Raw genomic sequence first — 23,764 nt, 5'->3', positions numbered from 1 at the left:
AACAAATCGTTCTCCCCTCAGTACGGTATTCACTGATTTAGCTTTATGTCATAGTTTGGTAAAACTTTGCTCAGTCGGTCAAACTTAGAACAAAAGTCTCTGCAGCGCTTACCACACTCATTTAAATTCTACTGGAAATCAGATTAAATGGTTTTGACTATGAGTGTCCTGCTGTAATAGCTGCACGAGCTTTGCCTAATGTAAAAGTGAAATACTAATCGCAGCTCCATGGCTTTGTCCAGAGGAACATGGGACGTTTTATACAAATGATGCAGACCTGTATCTGTTAAATTCATTGAGCGTCCTCAGACGGCATCTTAACCTCTCCCTGATCTTTGACCCGAGCAGCTGTCTGACTGGGGCCAGGGTTCAGAGGTGGTCTGACACTGCAGACCCCTATGTGACCCGGGCTGTCTGACTGGTCTAACCTTTAGAGCTAACAGATGATGACTTCACCATCTGTCTTGCCTTTAACAGGTCTAGCCTCCTTGAACTTGAACTTGTTTTTACATGGAAAGAAGGGAAAAAACAACAACTTAAGAAAGCAAATTGTCTCACAAGAAGACAAAGAAGTTTATCTCTGGTTATGTATTTGTTTTATTTTTAAAGGATGACCAAATGTGAATTAAAAAGTTTCAAACTTAAAAGTCTATGTTTACTTATTGTGAGCACCGGCCGACTTTTTCTTTGGCCCAGTTTAAAAGAATAAACTGGATGTACCTCGCCATGGTCTGTTACTTGCCGTCTTCGTTCTTAAAAGTGAGAGTTGTCCTCTTGAGAAAGGGGGGAGGGGACTGTGTGTTTAGTAGACACAGGCTCATCCGCTGACTGCTGTCTGACCCTGAGTTCAGCGGTATGGTTATTAATAGGCCCAGAGGCCTCAACTTCCAGGAGGCCCTCTGATCAGCTCCAGATGTGGAATGAGAAAGGACAATTCTACATTAGCCTATCCATGTTTCACATGAAGCAGAAAGTGGGGAGATAGGCATTTGGCGAGACTGATAAAGTGTGAGGGAGGTAGGAAGGGAGGGAGAGGAGACCTTTCCACAGCAGGAGTGTGTTTAGTGAGTCTTTGTTTTCATGTGTGTATGTTTTTTTCGTTTATTACTCTCTGCCCTTAGACCAAAAGACCATAAAAACGTATGGCATCACCATGGTGACCATAATAACTACCTATAAAACAGCGTGTAAACTGTGAAATAAGACAAACAGACCAGAACAGCCCTGACTGGCTGGCTGGCTGGCTTTTTCAATGGCTGCCTTCCGCCATAAAACTATTTGAGAGCCAGACTGAAGGAATGCCTTGGAGGCTGCTGTGGCTGTCACGACACATGAAAGGATTAGGCTCTGTGTTTTATCTCCTCTTTATCTGATGGTAATGGATAAGCTGAGTGTAGCCTATCATCTGACGCTTGGGCAGGGGGTTTGATGTTTTAGTAGGGTGACGGTTTGTTGAGTTGACCGCTTTGGTCTATTGATTGCTGTTTGATGGTTTTGATATGTAGGCTGTGTGGAACAGGTCAAGTCTTTTATGCATTGAAGGCTCCAAATAGCTTTTAGCTGTCCTTCACTCCCCCCATTACTCTAGTGGTTCGTTTGATGTTTGGATCAATCAATAGAAAGAGCCTGAGCTCTTACACATGCGCCATCCTACTTCCCACCAAGCTCAATTCCTCTGCCTTCATTGTGCAGGCTTTATATCACATTCTCTCAACACAGAATAAATTATATAATTACAACCCATTACTTAGCCTAACGCAAGCTAATTATTCTGTCATTACTGTAAGGATTAGCTATGCTCATTCTCCCCTTCTCACTGTGTTTCTCTGCCTTTCCTCTCAGAAATCGTGCAAGCAGAGCAGAAAAGTCTTACTCATAAAGGCTGAGTAAGACTTAGCCCCAGGCCATGCACTGTTGACGTTGATCATATAGACCGTGGGTGTCAAACTCAGTCAGAAGGCAAGGCCATGCTAGAAAATAGTGACAGCATGTCCTGGACACATTAAATAGTCTGGATATATCTAACCTAATGGGGCATTTTGATTTACGTTGTTAATTTATGTGGGGATGTCAGTTCGCTGCTTTTATAGGCTGTGGCACGACTCATGCTGATGTGTCATCATCAGGCGTCTAGAAAATTACTGGAACAAAACCGATAGACAGAGCTAAATTAAAATGTGGAAAAAGGGGCATCATGCAGAGCCGGGATTTAATGTACCGGAGGCACATGAGAGTGATGCACACTTTTTTTATTGTGTCCTGTCACTGTGCCAAGAGCATGCAGCTTAAATGCATGTCTGCGTAAAGCACAGCAAATCAAATAGGGCAACAAATTGAGAGCCGATCAAATCTCAGTACAACTTGCTCTATTGTTAAGGGGTCAAAGAGGCCGTACATTCGAAAGCTTAATGCGAGTGTGATGTCTTCAACATTACAAAATTGCAAGCCTGTCTGTGACCCTGCCATTATCCACCTATGGTTACTTGTATGTGCAGCTGATGTCATAAACTTAATAGTGGCAATGTTGCGTTGTACAATTGCTTGTAGGAGTCCTTGGGCCTTGTGTATGTGCTTCGGGCCTGGAGAGTCTCACTCGTCTTCCAGACTTGATTAATCCCTATCGCCCCTCTCCATGATCGCAGTTTCCATTTTTTAGTCCGTATCTGTGCACTCATCCCCTCCCCAATCTCCTCTCACTGGCACAGAATAGCTTCCTGGCAGAATGGAGGCATTAATTCAGGGATGAGAGGTGTGATAGTCTCTCCCCTCTCTCTCTCTCTCTCTCCCTGTATCTCTGGGTCTCTCCCTCTGTCTCCCTCTCCCTGTATCTCTGCTCTGTTTGTAATGCGTGGCCTTTATCGTAGCTGAAACAGCTCACTACCCTCTGATCCTATCTCAGATCTCAATATCCTAGCCGTTCCACCCTGTAAACGCAGGGATGAAAAATCTTGCCCTTTCACCAATGCATTACACCCTAGCATATCGCCATACCCCTCTCCTCCCATTGCGCACTCCACACCACTCACCCTTTGTGACACAGGCCTCTGGCTAAATTCAAACTCAACAAAATGAGACCAAGTGAGCTGCACTTCCTCAATGCTGCAACAGTCTTAGTCTCATTATATTTGTATTTAGGATCAGGTCAGGCCTCTGAAACCCTTTGTCAGACAATAGGTCGGGCAAAATAATGACTAGCTCTCAGTAAGCTTCAGGAGAGTTAAGGCTTGGATGTTGGGGAGATAAAACAACAACCAGTCTCTCGGCAGAGAAACATGGATCAATACGAACGAGGCTGTGGTGTAAAAAGGCTGTTTTTGATCCAGGCTTGCGTCAGCGGCAGTGAGGTGAGTCCTGACAGCTCCTGTGCTGTTGGTAGATATGGATCTGTGTTATAAAAAAAAAAGGAGCAAAACGCTCAGGGACCACAAGCATCTTGTTAGACTGTGGAGAGTGGTAGGCTGACCCCCACCCCCAACTGCTCTGCACACAAACACAGATGCACACACACAATTGCACGAATGGTGTGCACACAAAAGTGCTCAAACCTCAGTTGTCACAGTGAAACTATTGTGTTCGCTTGTGGTAAAGAAAACTTTGCGGCTTTGACTCCAGTGGGTGAGAGGAAAAGTAAAAGTGGAGATTCAGGAGGATGTGACTTGCTTCTTCAAACCCTGTGTGGTTTGTAAAAAGCTTGTCTGCAGGCACATGTAAAAGTTCTGCAGCCCGCTTTGTCGGCGGTAGGAAGGCAGACAAGCAGCCTGGATTGCAGTCTCTTATCTGTGCTGCTGTTGTGCTGTGTTTTGAGGGGGCGTGCCTGTGATCTGTGATCATGTACCCTGTCGCTGTAGCAAGCGTAGCTGCTGCTCCTGACTGAGCCGCCACACCATGACTCCACCTCCACACAGTTGCTCTGGCGTAGAGCAGAGTCGACCACATAGGGGGGTTGGAACGCTGCGAGGGAATATGGAGGGGGAGTTTGAAAGATAGAACTCGTAGATTTCAGATAAGACATCTTTCCAGAACCACATAACAGCCTCAGACATGTCAGAGATAAAAGAAAAAGATTACCGACTGCACTGCCAAGACATAAATCCTCATTTCTTGCACATCTCTGCCAGAAACACTGTCTGTAAACTGATTCTCACCTTGTAATGAGCACAGAGAAGTTTTGTTTTAAAATATTACCCTCTTCCGCAGTGTGACTAACACACTGTTAGTGTTACAGAGAAGCAGTGAGTGTATTTGTGTACTTCTCTTTCTATGCCCGGCCTGTGCTCGGGAGCGCTACTCCCATTAGATGAATGTGTAAAACATAGACCAAATGCAGAGCAGTTAACCTGGGCTGTGTTTGGACTGAAGGAGTAGTGGCAGACTACTTGGCATGTGTGCCTGCAGACCAGGAGTAAACAAAGTGTTTCTAGCAGTTACAGTCCCAATTATTCTGCGGGGAGTGAGATCTGAAGCGAATCCCTTGTGTGGGGTTCTGTGCTCGGTGTGCACTCCTGGTCACCGTGGCAGTGCAGACGGCAGCTGCAGATTGACATCACACTGTGTACATAACAATAACTTTGTTGTCATTCCACCCGCCTATCTGTCTCGGCATCGGCGGAGCGTGAGGGCATAAGGAATTCCGTGAAGTTTTGATACCTCAATTAACGTGCGTCTGTCTCCTGTTATCTCGTTTAGTCTGCAGTCGATATGATTGGCATAATCAGACACGCCTGATTGGTGCCTCCCATTTAATTAATCAGTCTCACTGTATCATCACCTGTGGCTCATTAGAGTAATTAGAGAGAATTAGTCAGATAGAAGGCCTCTCTCTCCGCCGGCAGACGAGTGGAAGGAATTTCATTAGGAGAGACGAACACACACCGACGCACCGTACACCTTGGGTCTGACGGTCAGTGGTAATAAGATTTGTTTATCCGTGACTGTTATCGGTGATTAGTATTATTACCACAGTGTTGGGACGGAGAGATACTCATCTCCGCTTGGCCCGGCCTCCCCTCGTAGCTGCAAACAACGCTCCCCATGCCAAATTTCACTGGGCGAACATGTTAGCAGACTTCCTCTTTTGAAACCGAGTTCAAAAGAATGTGGAAAGACTGGGCTCCCCCAGTTACTGCCGCGGCCTGCGAGTGCATTCATGTGAGAGCACACGCGTGTGGAGCAGTGTGCGGGAGGCTTCTTGGCCAAGTCGGTGTTGAAGTCTCTCTAGGGACTGTTGGCAATCTGTTCCAATCGTCTTTACAGCTGACCAGACGACCAAATGAACCAGGACAGGGACTGCTGCTGTGGGCCAGTCCAGCCAAGCTAAGCAGAGCTGTTACAGCAATCACACAGACATTACAGCCCACTTAATGCTCCCCTGCACACACCATATTCCATCCTCTGTTTAACTAGACAGTGCAGTCATAACCAGCCCTAGACAGATGTAAAAATAGTGCTGGAGTTAATGTTAGCGATTAAATTGATTAATTTGCCAGTAAATTAAACCGCTTTCAGATCAGAAGAGTAAAACTCAAAACCGGGCCAACGAGAGTCGGTGTGTGTCCACCTCACAGACTGGGCCCTGAGGCCCAAACACAGTGGACCCCAGTTTCTTGTCATTACGTTAGTCATAGAGTGTAAAACATAGACTCCCTTTAGCGGCATGTGTTAGTTTTTTAATTACAGTTCCTCACTTGTTTTGGCTGCTTGTCAAACATGTTAATTTGTATGATTTATCAGACTAGCATGATGTCAATCATTAATGATGGGACATGATAGAAAGAAAATCCCAGCGGTATGCCAGATGGCTTCAACCGCTGTGGAGCACTTTTGTCTAATGTTAACAGTGTTCAACTCCAAAAGCTTGGATATTGATGAAGCCAACAAAGGAGTAAAACTGACAAGCTTCTAGTGGGGGCTTTTTTTTCAACTAATATCCAAAGAGGCACTGGGATAAGTCACTTCAAATAGGGAATTCTGTTCAATCATCTAATCCAGTATTTAGTAGCCATATTTCCAATGCTGACTTGACCAACCCTTTTAGCTACCTGCAACCACAGAAATATCCGCTGTAATGTGGGTGCTAGGGCAGACCGAGCGGGTTCCGATAGTCCGCATTGCGAATTCTATCAGTTCCAATGGTTATCCTTATCAGAGTTGAGAAATGTATATTGATGTCATAGAGTCTCATATTACAGTAATAATCAACTTGTTTTAAGTATGTATAACAATTTGAGAATATCAGCTTCGGAGGAAAAGGGCAATGTGCTGCGTCCCTTACTACAAAATGAGTGGTTATACAAGGGTGAACTTGATAAACAAAGATGCTTGACTCCGTTCCCCTTGCCAGTAGACGAGTTTGCCTTTCAGTTTTTTCCCCCACTGCGCTGAGTCGACCTAAAACCAACGCATCAGAAAACTCCCCCGTATTGCCATTGTGGTATTTTGCAAGATACAGAGAAAAAATCGCTGTTGGATGCTTTCCCCCCAAGATAAAAAAAAAACTAACACTCATAGCTATTTATCCGCCATTTTCCAGAAGTTCAATTCACATCATAACGTTGCGCCAGGAGAGATGCAGAGTCAGCATCTAGACTGCCTAAATAAAGAAGAAGAAATTAGCGTGTTCACTTGGGTGTGATGTTGCCATCACTGCAGATTGGAGCTGATAAAAACCCATTCCATTGCATAGTCATTTGTCCAGGGAGTGAATGCTGATTATATCCATTTCCCCTTTTACAATTGGTTAATACAAAGGAGGATATATTAAGAAAATCAAGAACAACACAAAATGATCATTTAGAATCAAAGAAGTGAAATGCCACTGTATTGTGTGTATGTCCACACAATACAGTGGACATTTTGTCCCCTGAAAAAAATGGTTGCTTAGAATATGGCCTGTGTGAAAAACCCTTTAAGCCTAACTTTGTTATTATAAGGTGGGGAAAAAATCTCAAACAAACACATTTTGTGCATCAGTGTGTTTCAGTTTGTGGAAACAAAGAAGGAAAGCACAAGGAGAAAAAGGAAACCTTCAGTGTGTTTTTTAGCTGACGGCAACTTTGCAGCCATGTCAACTCAATGCAGTTTTTTATTTTGCTAAAAACCCACAATCCAAAAAAACTGCATTCAGCAAAGCAAACACCCAAAACGTGAATTTTTTTATTACTTCTGTATTCTACCCACACCACTAAAATATGACAACTTAAGAATGTGTTATAATATATTGCGGCTTAAAATCAGAATAGCATTTTGTCTCTCAATGGTCAGTTAGATTTCAGTTGTGTGTGAACAAAGGGCAGGCGGCAGGCCTTGTGCACTTTGGGATGTTACGCTCCATCAGCAAGATAAGTGTAAAGTCTGCCTGTGTCTGCTGATGTGGGAAGAGAGTTTGCTGCATAGTCAAAACCGGACTGGGTCTGAGGGTCCTTTTTTTTTTACCATTTAGACCATGCCCATAATTACTTGCCCACTTGGCATTGAATAAATCCTCTTTCATGTGTGATGTGTTTATTTAGCTTAGCAGATTTTTTATTTTTTTTCCAGAACAGGGATTTGGTAACACATTGGGATATGAGCAGGGTATTGGAAAGGGATTGGATAGAATCAAGGGCGTCGGGGATTGGCACATGACCTCCTAATGCACAACCCTAGCTGGAGGCTGTTGTGAGTTCAGTTTTGCTCAAATATATTTCCTATTGATTAATTTGTATTAATAAAGTTGACTAACCCTAACCCTAACCCTTTACCTGAAGTTTGCATGGGCCAATTTCTATATTCTGGTAAATTTAATAAAGATAGAACGTTTTCCAAGTCAATTTATTTCAATTTAATAAGTTATACTATTAGCTTCACATCTACTGCTATCATAAAAAGAACATGAAGGTGTGTGTAATTTAATAGTGCTCTGATGTAGTATTTTCTATAAAATCCAAAGATGAGAAAATCGTAAAAAGATATAATTCTAGAAATTAGTGTTTTAGTGGCTCTGGTGGCTAAAGATGGTGCAGACACTGTAATGCAAACCATGCTTCATTTTGGTGTATTTATTATTAATGTACTTGCTCAAACATTTCTTCTTGAAGTTAATGCACTTAATTGTGTCCTGAGGTCTGTAACACATGCATTTGGTAATCACAAACATGCACTGTATGGGTCAGCCGTGGTATTTTACTTTTATAGTGAATTAGATCATGTGGTCTCAGAGGAGAGGAGTTTCTGTATTTTCAGATTTTATTCCCCGTGTTTAATGGCCCGGCTCGAATGATTAACGACATCAGCTCTTTACTTTTGGGATATACCGAAATTAACCCTGGTTTGCTGTGGATGCCTCTGAATTCAGATCATGCATTTAACTGAAGCGTTCCAAAGGCTCAAGGCCCGATGCATCATATTGTGAATAGCTGCCAATTGGATGTTAATAGTTGGAACCAACTGCGTCTTGTTCTGTAGCTAATCTTAAACAATATAATAATTACACCTCTATTCATGAACTAGAGCATTCATTCTTTTGACAATTAATTTAACGTGATTAAAATTTATTAGGTCCCTCCTTTCATCAAGCGTTGCACAAGCTTCTGCGCACGCTCGAATTCACTAACAGATAGTGCAGCTGCTCCATGGCCATGGGCAGACAGGCTGCTACATCAACTGCTCTGTGGGCAGCGAGAGCAAGATGGCATGTAAGCAAGTGAGCCTCTTTTTTTTATTATTTTTATTTCAAACATCCTGTACTGCCGCATAAAATCTATTGCAGAGGACAGTCGACCAAGTCCATTTGTTGTATTTTTTTATGGTTTGTGGATAAAACGAGATCACGGCTGGTCAGGGAATTCAACTTAATGCTGATGGGGGGGAGAAATCTCCTAATTAGTTCTTGATCACACTATGTCTTTAGAGGGTTGTATTTTTTCTTGTGTGTGTTGAGGGGTGCGGGGGGAGTTAAAGGGGGGGAGGGGGGCATGTGTGCGTGCGTGTGTTTTGGGACCTTGTCAGCAGACTGAGCCACAAGGGCCCCTGTGGTAATGTGTGTATTAAATGATTAGTGTGTTAGTTAGCATAACGGCCCTTCAGCAGCGTTTAATCACTCTCAGGGGTGGGCGGCCTCACAGGAGGTGGATGGGAGGGAGGAGAGGAAGAGGGGGAGGTGGAGTAAAGGGAGAAGAGAGCGATTTTTAACTGGAGGAGAAGAAAACGCTGGCTGAGTAAATGAGTGGCTGATCTGTGGAGAGTATAGCAAAAGAAGTAAGCGTGGCAGATTGGGTTTGGCCGGTTTAAATTTTTTTCAAATACTCTAAACCTACACTGGAACACAAGGGTATACCAAAGTGTACCACTAGGTGTTGACTCAGTTGACACCTCCAAGAGGTATATAATGATATCTTTCATGAGTTCATGAATTAAAACTTGTTGAATACAGTCCGAAAGGTGGCAGTTATAATTCATTAGTCCCTATAACATCGCATTTATCAAAATAATGAATTATATATATTTTTTAAGTGCCATATTTTGCAATTTTATAGAAAATGGGGAAAAAAATCGGCATCCTCCCCTAATCTGTATCTATCTATTTTTATGACCCATACCGCATCCTTCTACCATGCTTCCTGGTTATCTGCCCTTGCATTATCCTGCAAACTAAAAGACATAACCTCCTTGGCGAAGGTAATAAGAAGGTGCAGCAGAGAGTAAGCAGCACCAGTAAGATAAAGTACTTTACATATTGGCAATGTTTAAGTTTTTTTTATAGATGAACTCTGCCTTGTGTGATCTCATCGTCAACCCCAAAACACACAAACTTTCTATTGAACAGACACAATATGAGCAGTGTGAATTTTCCCAAACCCTTTTCCTGAAATCTGATCTCCTTCATCTGGCTGACCTCGACTCAGCATTAAATTAGTGCAGAGACACAAGCACTTGGCTCCATTTCTCTGTTTTATAAACAAACCTATTATGTTAATCACATTGTCATAAAACTTATAACTGATGCCAAGTTGAATTTAACATTGTGATGCTATCGGCACAGGTTGCTGATGTACGCTACTTTTTAATTTGCCCAGGAGCTGGAACTTCAGTCGGTTCAGCTGGTTTGCATAAAATCAAACTGGTTAAAGCTCCTGCATGAGACTACAGCGGCTGAACTGGAGCCAGCGGTAGTGACAGAAGAGAAGAATCCAACAGAAACATAATCCAGCAGTGTTCACACACTCGGCAGAACGAGATACAATCTTTACATGGCCTAAATATCTTGTTAATGTCAGCACTTGGCTCATCATCTGGAACTAGTCTCATAACAATGCAAGATGGATGTGGATTAAGGCGGGACCTCCGTCAACCATGACAACCTTTCTGTTTTTGATAATTGTGCTGTTGTTGCTATGTCGGGGTCATCGGGTTCAGACAGTCAATAATTGTTGTGAGCTGTGCGTGTAACAGTCTATTGCTACAAACGTTGTCATGTCCGATACTGTGGCAACTGATTGACTGACAGGCTGAATGGCTCACATATTGCCTGCGCTGGTAGCAGATCAAACTACTGGTGTAGACAGGTTTTCCTTGGCGGGGTATTGGTGTTGTGGTTCTGTTCTCTGCCTCTGCTGCTGCAACATACTGGTCGGGTTCAGCTGAGGCAAGCTGGGTAGTCTGCAGCACGCCAGATGGGTCAAGGAGCCCGCTGTCTTTTTGTTTATGCTAAGTGATGACAGTCATGCTGATTATAATGACAGCAATGATAAAAATGAGCCGTTCTCTTCTCAGCAAACTAAAGGAAATCTGCGTTTGTGTTGCAGAAAGAACTAGACGCCACCGCCACACAGCTTGCCAACAGACAGGACGAGAGCGAACAGTCCAGGAAGAAGCTGATCGACCTGAGCCGCGAGTTCAAGAAGAACACACCAGAGGTGAGAAAATCAGATGTTCACAGACGCGCAACGACACACAAACACGCATATATATCCTGCAGTTCTTTTGATAATCACATTTGCCTCAGTGTTTCTCTCATGTCGGTTCTCCTTCTTATAACTGCAGCCATGATTATTTACTGAGAAAGCAGGGGAGGAGTAGACTGCGCAGAGATGCGGGCTTGGCTCCCAAAAATAGTCTCTCCATTAGTTTCCCTGAAATCCTAAAGAGACAAAACAGAAAACCCCTCAGGAGTTTGTATTATCTGACCTAGTTTTTTATGCGTGCAGAAAGTGTGGTCCGTGAGTTTGTATGCGAGTATGAGCGAGAGAGAGAAAGAGAGAAAAGGAGGGAGAGAGAGTGTGACAACACTACTAAGAGGGATCAGGAGGGAATTCTGTCCTCTTCCTGTTCCCATCACTCCTCCTGGGAATATTTGTTTCATCTCTGTTACCAAGGCAACGTGTTTCAAACCACACAGTAAAAACAAAGTATTGTTGTGTTATTATTGGTAATGTAACCATGGTGAATTATTGATGGTAGTATGAATTATGTATGAGTGTAGTAGACAGTGGATAGAAAATTGTCATCTCTCTGTGGAGTTGACAGTAGGCCTATTATAGTTACCACAGGACGAGCATTGTGACTGTTGACTCCATCATGTAGCCCACCCGGTGCAGAGGAACATACACCCGAGGAAACTGTACCTGCATACAAAAGATGCTAATTTCACTTTACCCGGCACATTCATCTCTAATCTCATTTTCAAGTGTAACCACATAACTAGCAACACACACGGGGAGGCAAGACAGACACTGAGGTGGGGAAGCACACAGAGGCAGAGAGAAGGAGAGGGAACGTGCACACAAAGAAAACATGCAGACGCTGAGGCGCACACACAAACACACAGAGGCAGATCGCCTAGATCACAGAACGGGACACACACATTCATCAGTGTAACAAGGCTGTGATTTAGGAAGGCTCCTCTGGCGTCTGTGTGGCCCCTGGCATCTCCCTGGTATGTGGAGGAGGAATCCGAGCCAGGCCAGATGAGCGACAGGATTCATTACAGGGCTGTAGCAGGCTCAATAGGAATCGGCAGTAAAAACTCTGGCATTTTGGAAGTGGATGAGCATCAATGCTGCCTACCAAATAGACTCACAACGTGTGATGTTCCGCACTTGATTAATAATGCCCCGACCGTCTCTTGTGCATTTGCGGAGCGACGTTTGCCATGTCGTGCGTGGCTGCGTGTGTGTGGTTGACCAGCCTATAGAGAGGGCTGTCAGTTCTCTGTGGTCCGCACCAGTCAGCGGAGATCACAGTCACATCAGATCAGACTGCATTAGGCTGAGCGGGAGTCCGTCTCTGATCCATTATTCAACAACCAGGAGACCAGCCCACGTTGACTGTGTCTAGTCTGCTGAGCTGTACTCGGCGTGAACTGCACTCATGGTCTGCATAATAACACACATGCGCACACACACACACACACACACAAACACACACACACACACACACACACACAGAGGCTTTTGTAGCATTTTAAAAGTAGTGCAAAGAAATGCAGCGTGAAAACAAAGTTTTCATAATTCATTAGTACTGACACACTGTTGGTTTTTTTCAAGACTACCTCTCACTATGCCTCCTAAGCTGCCTCAATTATTCATCCACTTCTTAATTTCCTTTTAGTTAGTCAAGACTCTACTACAATGTTATAAAGGCATGGGTGGGAATGGTGGTAAAATGTCCCAAAGATTGCTAGCCAGCGGCAGTGGTAGTAAAACAACTTTGTGTGTGTGCTCATGTGTGCGTGCACACGCATGCACATACACACGTTTGTGTTTAGCTGCAGGGTAGACAGACAGCAAATGTGAGTTCCATACTCCCCGGAGGATTCCTTGGGCTGGCCTGTCTGCTGTCTGCCGGCAGCTCACACACCAGCCATCCATCTCCTGCTGCCTGCCCCCTCCGCTCCCCCAACTGCACACACACACACACACACACACACACACACACACACACACACACACACACACACACACACACACACACACACACACACACACACACACACACACACACACACACACACACACACACACACACACACACACACACACACACACACTGACCATGGTGTCTGTGTGCATTGTTATGTTACATGGTCATAAATCTTTGGAAGTGGAGGGGGTAAAGGGGTGGAGCACTAGAAATTGGACCAAAGGGGTTCAGTGCTTGGGTATTCAGTAGCTTTCCTCTACATGCTATTTTAATCTGTTTGTTTTTGTGTGTCCGGTGTGGGTTCTTGCTTAGTTGTTGCCAAAACTTAGCACAACAATGTAGGTTGCACAGATCAACATCTAATCTCAAATAACGGCAGGAATTCAATTAACTCAGCAAAAGAAATTCAACAAGATTAAAACAGCAACTTCAAGTCGGTGGTAGTGTTGAGTTGGCTCCTCGTGCAGACACAGCTTCAACAAAAGTAGAGGATTATGATGTGAACAAAGGTTGTAATTATTGGAGCACTTCTAGACTAGACTGCATTACATTATACAGAGGTTTGTCTTTTTTACTGGTCACAGTATATACATAAATATTTACACGAATTTAAAGCCACAGTGATAATAACACACTAGGTAGGAAAGAGTGAAATGAAAGTGGTCCTGTACGTTATTGTGGATTATTGCACACATGTGTTTGAGCACCGTTTTGCTTGGTTTGGACAAGACAATGGAACCTGAACGGAAGTCAAATAATAAAAAAGTATAAGCTGAAAATACTTTTATTCATCAGAACAGGAAGTAATGCGGGTGATCTAAGAGAAAATAAACTGAAAGTTTAAATGGTAAATAAGGATATAATCAAAATCCAATGCAACTCAACACATTGAGTGAGAGAAAGAAAGAGAGAGAGAGAGAGAGAAAGGGGAGGGGGCAGGGTGGAGGTCATTATCCGTGACAGGGGAATATTGAATTGGCCCAGACAAACAGCCACAACGACCCCTGATGAGGTAACAATGGAGCAGGGTCACCGAGGTCATGACCTGTCCCCAGCCCCAGACAAGCGGCCTGTCTGGACCAACCTGGGATTAGGCCAAGCCCAGACACTGGTCCCAGATCAGCTTGGGATGCACACTCCCTCCTGCTTCACTTATGCTTTTAGACAAATTTCTAAAAAGGCGCAGAGTCTCCCAAGCACACATCTGTACTTGCCCCACTTCACATCTTCATTAGGCAGTTTTGTGAGTATAAGTGTGTGTCCACAAACTGTGCAAATCCGATGTTCCTGTACAGAATGTCCTATTCTGCTGTGCTTTTCACCGTACGCTCCAGTTCAGTTTGTCAGGATGTAGGCTCGGCTAACAGCACGGTGATTTGCATGTTCCCTTGATACATAGTCAACTGACTATCTAATCGGAATCCGTTGACTCGTACTGGAAAGTCATGCAATGGGACTCGCAGGATGAAAAGCATTTGTTTTACAGTAAAAAAAAAGAGTGCGACTGGACAATTTGCATCAACGGTAGGCCGACGCTGTGGCTCATCTACTCTCTGTCTCACACGCACCAATGGTGCCTCTGGGTGGCCCAGGTGGTGCTGCACCTGTTCTAATGAGAAACGCAGTCCGCCAGAGAACCTCAGGGTACAAACCTGGCCTCCTATCTACCCTCGTGTTCATCACTCCCTCACGCACTACTCTTAATTCATTGGCATGGGCAAGTATGGTCTCTAGTAGGAAAATAATGTGTCTTTTACAGTATTTGTCTACTCGCATGAAACTCATTAAGTTGTCAATGCTTGTAAACATCACTTCCACATGTTCCTGTCTAGTTAGGATTGAAATGGGATTAGAATTGATTAGTTGATTATCTCACGAGACCGACTAACCCCGTTTCTTCTCTTCATTTTGTAGGATTTACGGAAACAGGTCGCCCCCTTGCTCAAGAGCTTCCAAGGAGAGGTGAGTGTGTTGTGATGAATTTCTATTGAAATAGTGATCAACATACTATACATGCCCCAACACAGCATTGATACAATGCATTTTGTAAAGCCCATTTGACATTCATTGACTCACTGTGCTGCCTCTCTCAGTGCCCTTCTCTCCTTTTTATACTTTCATCTTTCCTCTTGAATTGTCATTTTCTCTCTCTCTCTCTCTCTCTCTCTCTCTCTCTCTCTCTCTCTCTCTCTCTCTCTCTCTCTCTCCCTCCCTCTCCCTCCTCTGTTTTCTTCGCCATCCCCTGTTCTCTTGCCACTATCTCATTTCCCCTCTTTCCTCTCCATCTTTTCTTCGCTCTGCTCTGCTCTTGATTTTCTGTCCTATTCATGAAGTCCTGCAGCCCGAGGGTGTGTTTAAATTGCATCCTGCAAAAAAAGGCACCACAAAACCCCGGCTCTAGCCAGTCACAACTCACCAAATGCTATTTCCTCAGACTTTGTCTGCATGATTCGGTAGGGTTTCTTTTGTTTTACTGAGCCCTTTTTGTTCAATGTGGCACATTTATTCACTCTCACTTTAATGTCACACCCTAATTTTTTATGTACCTTAACTTATAAGAGGTGACTTTGGTGTGTGTGTGCTATATCATACTCCCACTGTTCCTCTCTATCTCCTCCTCCATCATTTTGGCCTATTTCCATCATGACTCCTCCTTACTGGCAGCCATGCATTTCCAGTTCACTCCCATATGTGAAAGTCAGAGGGTAGGAGTGGAAGCGACCGGTTTAGACGGGGGCATTATTTGGGGTTGGGAGTGGGTGGACATTCAGCCTCATAATATCCTTACCCTAGCACACACACATGGAAGCACACAAATGTGCACAAACAAAATCATCTCAATACATAGTGACAGGGCTGCTTTGCTACTGGCCATAGACTATTACAGTTTAACACTGGGTTAGTTTCCATATTCTTGTGTTAGAGCAGCAACCACAGCCAGTGGTTATGTAAAAATGCTGTAATTTATAGTGGTTCCACCATGTTCTGCTGATGATCCACAGTCTATTTAGAGAATAGAAACGGCAGCAGTATAATTGGGGCTTTGTCAGCTGTTTCCACCATCCTCGTGTTGACACACCTCGACGGCGTGCACACCAGAACACGCTGAGACGCTTGGTGGGTGGTCGCGGAACTGAGAAAGACATTATCTTATGATTATTGAGATAATACTGTACACCCGCGCCAGTCTCCGAGCAGCCCATCAATCAGTCGACTATTCTGCACGCTCGCATGCCACAACATGAGTAGCTCTGAGAATGTGTAATTTTAGCCTGGCTTTGTTTGCTTACCCCTCGATGCTTTGATCAAGGACAAGACAGCACCAGAAATCAGAGGGTCTTCCTGTTGAGGTCCCACAGTAATTCACCCATAAACGTTTTGCCCAGGAGCTTGGATCGTTACTGAGTGAATGCGAAACCTAGAAAGAACAATCAAGTTTTAGCCTAGGAACTTGAAGGTCTTGATACTCTAACTTTAATCTTGGGAATTGAAAGGTGGATGCCCTCGGGTCATAATTATTACCAATAACAGTACTGTTTCCACGATTCCTCAGTTTGGTAAACCGGTTATTTGTGTCTGTGTGTGTGTGTGTGTGTGTGTATTGCATGTATGCAGTGTTCCTTGTTGGTCCATCGATCTGATAAGCTTTTCCATTATCCAAGGCTTCAGTCTCTGCTTCCCATAGCCAGGCCTTATCAGACTCCAGTGGGGCCACACACACACACACTCTCGTAAGCACATGCACACACGCAGGTCAGCCTGATGCCCTTCACACACTATGGGTTAGATAGGGGAGCGAGGCAGTGCTGAGTGATGGTGGCACAGGGTTGCTGACGAATGTACATATGTGTTTGTGTGTGTGGATGGATCAGGGATACCTTTTGCAATTGCAAGCACTTCTCATCGGTAACCCATTTGTGTCCCTTCATTTGTTTGCGTGTGTGTGGGATGGGGGCAGGGGAGCATGTAATAGCAGATGTCATTGGGACTGGTTGAAAGAGCTGAAGTTTGGAACAGCAGGGTTGTATTTGCAAATCCTGGGTGGTCTTCTAATGGCTCTGGTCCTGCAGTTAACCTGCCTCTAACTGTAGGGTGTGTCCTACATTAAATGTCTATTTCCTGCCTCCCATGTTGGTCTATATAAAGCTGCTGTACCACTGACCTTGGCCCAGTCATTGTACAGTCACGCAGTTGGCTTCTTTCGCTGCCATCGGCCCATCATTTTTTGCGTCAGTTTGTGAGTGCGTTTGTGTTTTTATTCTTTATTCTTTATATTGCTGCGGTACTGCAAAATTCACATATGACGATATATACATGTGCGCGCACATTCACATCTGGACACAGATGAACAGGTTCGGTGTTGGTGTGTGAGAGGTATTAGCACTCAGCATCAGTAATCTCCCATTAGTGGCGTTGCATTTGAGGATCCGATCACTCAATGTCACACAGCACATGAAAAGGATAAGGTACATGATGCAGCATGATGCGAGAAAGAGATGTGGTCGTGTGAGTTTGTGTGCGTGAGCCTGTGTTTGTGTGTGAGAGGGAGAGGAAGAGCAAGACGGGACCCCTAAGCATGCCAGAGAGACATGAGTGTACAGCAGAGAAACATGTGAGAAAGACTGACACTGAAAATGATTGAGGGAAAGAAAAAAAATAAGAGTCAGAGAACATGAAAGTGACAAGAAGCAGAATTCGAGAGGGAGAATAGGAGAAAGACGTAGAGCAACAGAAGGAGCAAAGGGGGGGGGGGGTTGCTGGCACCAGCCTACTCGGGGCCAGATGTTTTGCGGCTAAAAAAACTAGAGATGAATCAAAGCCATGTGAAGAGATTTATTAGGTTCCCATAGGAGCCCAGGCAGTATTACATGTAGCCCGCTCTGTTTACAGTGGCAAGAACCCCTAAACCACCCATCAACTACACTACTGGCTTGGCTGGGAATGTGAAGACTTTATATTTGGACTTATATAGGCTTTTGTCTTTATTCCTTTTCTCTCAGCGAATGTGCTGGAGGAGTTGGAAGAGAAACACAGGGCTGTTTAGTCTGAGTGCGTGAGCCAGAGTAGTCAGCTGTAGCTCTGCCCAGTACAGTAGCACCATCTGAATGTCTTTATTTGGCATCTGTTTCCTTCGATTTAGATGTGATTTCAGATGCGTTTCGCCTACTCTGTCTGCTTCTCATATTGAAGTGTGACACAGGGACTGCAGCCGAGCGCGCTGCCTCACGCTGCAGCTCTGAAAACAGTGTAAAAGTTATCCCAGTACCATTTTAGAATTAATCTCTTATGGATCAGTTCTAATGCTGTCCATTTCAATATTATCGGTGATGGAATGCATGCCGTGCCCTCTTGTGTTAATGGCTGCATCAGTAATGGATCCACACTGTATTGCTGCTAAGAGCTGACTGAATAATCTACCCCTGCTGTGGCTGGAAAGACTGAGCCAGCTGTTTAATGATGTCAGCGTGCTGGAGGGGAAACGAACACGCATTCGCACACAGGCGCGCACACAATCACACACACACAATCCCCCCATGCACACACGCACAGACCAACGGACTAAGGAACACTCACTCGAGGACAGACAGACTCGGGCATGCAGCAAACGAAACGCATCCGTCATCGGCTGAACAGCTGAACTGACTTCTCGGGAAGGAAACACCAACGCAGCCACTGTCAAGACAGGCATGATCGCATGCAACATACCGATGCATAGTGAGGATAGACAGATATGTAGACTACCCTTGCTGTAAAATGAATGCGTCTGCCTTTGGAATCTATGGATGTGACACTGATCTGAGGTTGGTGCGCATGACAATTAACCGTTACTTTCCCCCCCCTCCTTTCCAGATCGATGCCTTGAGTAAGAGAAGTAAAGAAGCAGAGGCCGCCTTCTTGAACGTCTACAAGAAAATAATCGATGTCCCAGGTAAGTCTTTGTTGTATAAAAGTGCTGTCTGCCGCAACGTGATCAAGAGGGCCCTTCATCCACGCAGACAGCCCCAAAAGGGAGGAGAATAAGCATGACACTGTCCCTCTGGTGCTCCTCCGCTGTGCACCCAGGCATGTTCAACGCCTTAATGTGTTCCCCAAGAGATCATCCCCACTGGTGTAGCCTTTAGAGCGTCTTAACAGAAGGTGCATCCTGATATGGATGACAAGTCCGCCCACGATTGGCTGCTGCAAAGTGCACACATGAGCAGTCACGTTCAGCACACTGAGGCCAAGGAGGGACACGCAGCACAGGGTGTTACAGAACACACACAGTCACAGTGCTACTAGTTGGAGGTTTTTTCCGGCTGTATGGGAGCCGTGGAGGAACGGGAGAGGAGTTGAGTTCATCTATAGCGTAAGGAGGTCATCATAGTCCCACATGGATAGACCTACAGTAATATCTTTGGATTGTACTGCTCCCAATAAGTCAGCGCCAGCTCTGACGGGGCTATTCTTAACTTGCAGCGAGACAATGATGTAATGCCTGATGCACACACGCACACAGACACAGACCAGCCTGACTAATGCAGCAGTCTTGAAAGAGGAAACAGTGTGTTTTGTTCTGTTTTCTATCAGCTGAAGGCCTGGTTAGTCAGCCCAGTGTGTGCTCTGCTTTAGATTAAAGGTGTCTGGCAAGAGCGTTCAGCCCCAGTTGCCCACAAGTCAAAGTGCTTTTAACAACCTGTACAGTTGATTTGGAGAGGCGCCTATGTGAAGGGCAACGCTTTGATAAGACGGAGAGAAATGTGATTTTCAAGGGCGCAGAGGCAGATAGGAGTCCAAAATCAGAGTATACGTGTATTGTTCCTTGGTGTTTGTTTGTACTTGTGTGTATTTGTATGAGAATCTATGTGAGTGCGCCCTTGTGTTTGTGTGTGTGTGTGTGTGTGTGTGTGTGTGTGTGTGTGTGTGTGTGTGTGTGTGTGTGTGTGTGTGTGTGTGTGTGTGTGTGTGTGTGTGTGTGTGTGTGTGTGTGTGTGTGTGTGTGTGTGTGTGTGTGTGTGTGTGTGTGTGTGTGTGTGTGTGTGTGTCAGAGCTTAGCCCTGCATGGTGTGTCACCTTGACAGAACAAAATCAGCATGAAATTCCCCAATCGTTCTCTGCTGATCTCTCATTAGCATAGTTAAGATATCTAACTGCGTCAGACATGAGACACACATGCGTGCACAAGCACACACATTCACACACACGCAGCCCTTACCCCCAGCTGTAAGCTGTCAGTTCCTCTTATCTGTACAACGCACACACAAAAACTGCTCTTTTAGCTGGCATGCTGATGAGCATCGCCTGCGTCTCTTGGCTGCCTGTCACCAGTCTGCCACCCATGAGCACCAATCAGATGTGATTGGCCTGACTGACAGGGCTCTCTTCATCACACTGACAGTTAACCCTGCTGTGTGTTCACAGAGCTGTTGGTAAAATGCCTCCAGAAACTTGTCTTTCTTCCTTCTCCCTCTGTTTCTTTAATCTCTTATTTACCTCTTGCCTTGCCTGTTTATCGGCTCCACTTTGTCCATCTGTCTGCTCCCATCTTTCCCTTTTTTCTCGCTTTAACCGGAATCATAGAAAACACTTAAACTGATCATAGCCCGGTAATCTCTGTTGTTAATGTGTCTCATCTATGTTACTCACTAGTCTCTTGCTATCGTTTATCCAATTCTCTTGCTGTGTCAGCATGTGACACATTCATTTTCCCCCTCTACAAAACCAAAGTTTATCTGGTAAACCAACAATAGTCTTTGTTGATACAAAGGCTGATAGTGTGTCATTCAGTTGCCTTTATGGATACAGTGAAGTTGATACAGAATGTGAAATCATGACCTTTCACAGATGTGTGTTTTAAACGGTTGTGGCAAATCAAATCTCTGTTCTGTTCTTCTCTTTCTAATCTGGGAAGTTTTTGCGAGTATCAGTAGAGTCTGACCGATACTGTTCATGCTTTAAAACAATAAATATCTTGACCTTTATTTATTTGGCTCATGATAAAGACATTTAAATGTTTTCTTGTTAAATGAAAAACGTCACAAACAATGATGTATAATGTATAATGATGTATTATGATGTATAATACAAGATTGCAGCCATTTTTAAACTGTAGACCTAACGGTAAACAATTTAGGCATAAGCGATGAATAAAAAAACACATACAGCAAACACTATGCTGAACTTTTTTTTAAATGTGTAAATTATTTAAGAAGATGTATCTTGAAATGTTTATGGCTGAATTTACTGCACAGCTGTTTCCCTTTTGTAAATATGTTAAACTACCCCCAGAACCCTTTGATGGTTCATTAATCTGTGTCTGACACTGTAAGATGTTATTAGCTCTGTTTCATGTTCTCTGCCTCAGCTCTGTATATAACTCACCTTATCACAACAGTGCTAGAAACTGTGATATATATATATTTTTCGTTCCTCACAGTAACCAGTATTTCTCCAAAGGGAGGTCAGAGGTCAGGGGGAGCTCTAGAACACTTCTCCTGGAGCGGTTAGAGATTCATTGCCTTGCTCAAGGACACTTTACCAGGGCAAACGCTCGCTCTCGCAGGGCCTTGGAATGTAGTTATTCCGAGCTCACCTCGCAGCCCTTGTTTGTGTTATCTGCTACAGTGTGCTAACGTAGTGTGTGCTGTCCCTGCCAGATCCTGTACCTGTGCTGGAGCTGGCTCAGCAGCTGCAGCTGAAGCTCCAGAGGATGCACGACATTGAGACTGAGAACACCAAACTTCGAGAGACACTGGAGGACTACAACAAAGAGTTTGCAGATGTCAAAAACCAAGGTTAGAGAGGGGCACACGTGCAGACACACACACGCAGACACTTTTGGGTTTATACTGTGGGACTTTGACAAAGGCATGGATGTAGGCCGCTAAGTTAATCACAGATAACCACACATCAATATTTCAATATTTCAGTCTCGTATATGGCCTCTGTCTTACCATTATGACCAGTTACACACATGAAAAATACTTATCAAGACGAGCGCATTCATAGAGTGACCTGGATTTGCCAGAGTAAAGCAAAAAATTAAGCCTATGAAACTGGATGACAAAGAATGAATAGCTTCTAAACATATTTCCATTTTGTGTCGAAGCTACACCCGAGGTAGCTATGGGCGGACGGTAACACGACTTCACTTCAAACATTCATCAGAAAAATGGCAGCAAAATCTCTTGATGTAAAACTGAGACACATCTTTGCTTCTGTACTTCAAGATTAAATTCGTCATTTGATCTTCATGCTCATGGTGTACAGACAACTTCTCAATGCAAATATGTAATAAGGTCAAAGAAACACATCCTAAGTCTTTTTCAAAGAGAGAGCCCATATTTGAACATATTTGAATGCCTTATTAATTTTTCAAAAACACAAAAAATGTACACGGTTTTACATTTTCAAATAGGTTTTCAGGGGGAAAAAAAACACGGAGCACAGTTTCATGAATAAAAAACGACCGGCTACCTCAGGGTAAAGAAAGATGGAAAAACTGACAAAGGCAGAGAGACGAGTGAGAAGCGGTAATAAAAGTGGTGTAATTTCAGTCGAAAAGGAGGAGTGAGTGAGCGAGTGGGGAATGTTTTGGAATCCCCCCTTTCCTCAGTGAGAGTTAATTGGAACAGCTCGATAGCGGCAGGGTTCCATTCTGCCATTGATTTTCCTGTTCCCTCATCCTTTATCCCTCCTTCCAGCCTCAATAGATGGGGGATATTTAAACCCCAAAACACACCGTGGAACTCCCACTCCTGTTAAACACACACACACACCGATCCGCCCGCACACTTGCACACACACATACAAAGAGTGCAGGGGCCATTGATCCCCGCAACCTAAATGTTTAAAGTTCAGTTAAGCAGTTAAGGGGTAAGAGGGCTCTGAGGGGACTCTCCTCTATTGATTATGTGTCAGAGCAGTGAGACTGGAGTTTAAATCACACACACACCCGCTCACACACACACGCACAAAGTGCTAAGAGCCCTCAGTCAAAGGCAGCGAGCAGCAATGCTCTTCATCATTGTCTCACTCAGTTATATCTTTCTCTGAGACACATACAAACACACACACGAACACGCACGCACACACAGGTCTATTTATTACCCCAGTTATGTGTTAGATTTATTTCAGGCTGCCCCATACAGAGCTCAGCCGTCAGCAGGTTATGGGGTTTCAGCACTAATGCATTCCTAATGAATACAGCATAATCTAAAGTTGGTGAACGTTGAATATTCTACACCGGCCCGTAGATGTACAGATTAGGCAGGAGCCATACAGGCTGAGGCCTTCGTCTGTGCTGACAGAGGAAGAATGTGGGATATGAAACCCTTTTCCTAAAGCAAAGGTTAAAAGCCTCACCGTCATCACTGTCATTTATCACACATATGAAACCCCTATATCGGTTCTTTCTGTATTTTTCCTATTGGCTGTATTTTGACTCTTCCTTCTTCCTTCTCCCTTCTCTCTCAATACCCGTACTGCTCCTCCAGAGGTCACCATCAAGGCCCTGAAGGAGAAGATCCGAGAGTACGAGCAGTCTCTGAAGAATCAAGCCGAGGACCTGGCCCAAGAAAAGCAGCTCCAGCTACACAACGACTATGCAGAGAAGGAGAGGTATAACTGGCCGCCCCCTGTGTATTTGTGTGAGCACTACTGTCGCTGTGTCTCAACTAATAACCTCTGCTTTATTTTGCCATTTTAAAGCTTTGGGTCATTGTGCTGCTTTGATTTTAATCTTTGAACCACAAGTTTAAGATTTTCAGACTTTATTTAGCAGGAGCTATTTACAACTTAATTTCTTCTTAGATAATAATCGTTTGACTGTTTCTCATAGTTATCTGTTAAATCAGATAACTGAAGCCCATTCTCTGACGTTGCTTTG

At 44.2% G+C, this 23,764-nt stretch overlaps 1 protein-coding gene across 2 annotated transcripts in view; it reads left to right on the top strand.

The window, feature by feature from the left end:
* The window catches only part of cux1b (cut-like homeobox 1b), a 58,553-nt gene that overhangs the window by 8,010 nt on the left and 26,779 nt on the right, over positions 1-23,764 (top strand). For both annotated transcript variants that reach the window (XM_053422657.1, XM_053422656.1), the window contains exons 2-6: positions 10,782-10,892; positions 14,812-14,859; positions 18,748-18,826; positions 21,534-21,671; positions 23,373-23,496. In XM_053422657.1, the coding sequence (XP_053278632.1) occupies positions 10,782-10,892; positions 14,812-14,859; positions 18,748-18,826; positions 21,534-21,671; positions 23,373-23,496 (500 nt within the window). The remainder of the gene's footprint in view (positions 1-10,781; positions 10,893-14,811; positions 14,860-18,747; positions 18,827-21,533; positions 21,672-23,372; positions 23,497-23,764) is intronic.

This window comes from Pleuronectes platessa, chromosome 5 (genome assembly GCF_947347685.1).
Source record: "Pleuronectes platessa chromosome 5, fPlePla1.1, whole genome shotgun sequence".
In the NCBI taxonomy this organism is placed as follows: domain Eukaryota; kingdom Metazoa; phylum Chordata; class Actinopteri; order Pleuronectiformes; family Pleuronectidae; genus Pleuronectes; species Pleuronectes platessa.
The sequence above is the reverse complement of the archived record's forward strand: the minus strand, read 5'-3'. Positions and strand labels throughout refer to the sequence as shown.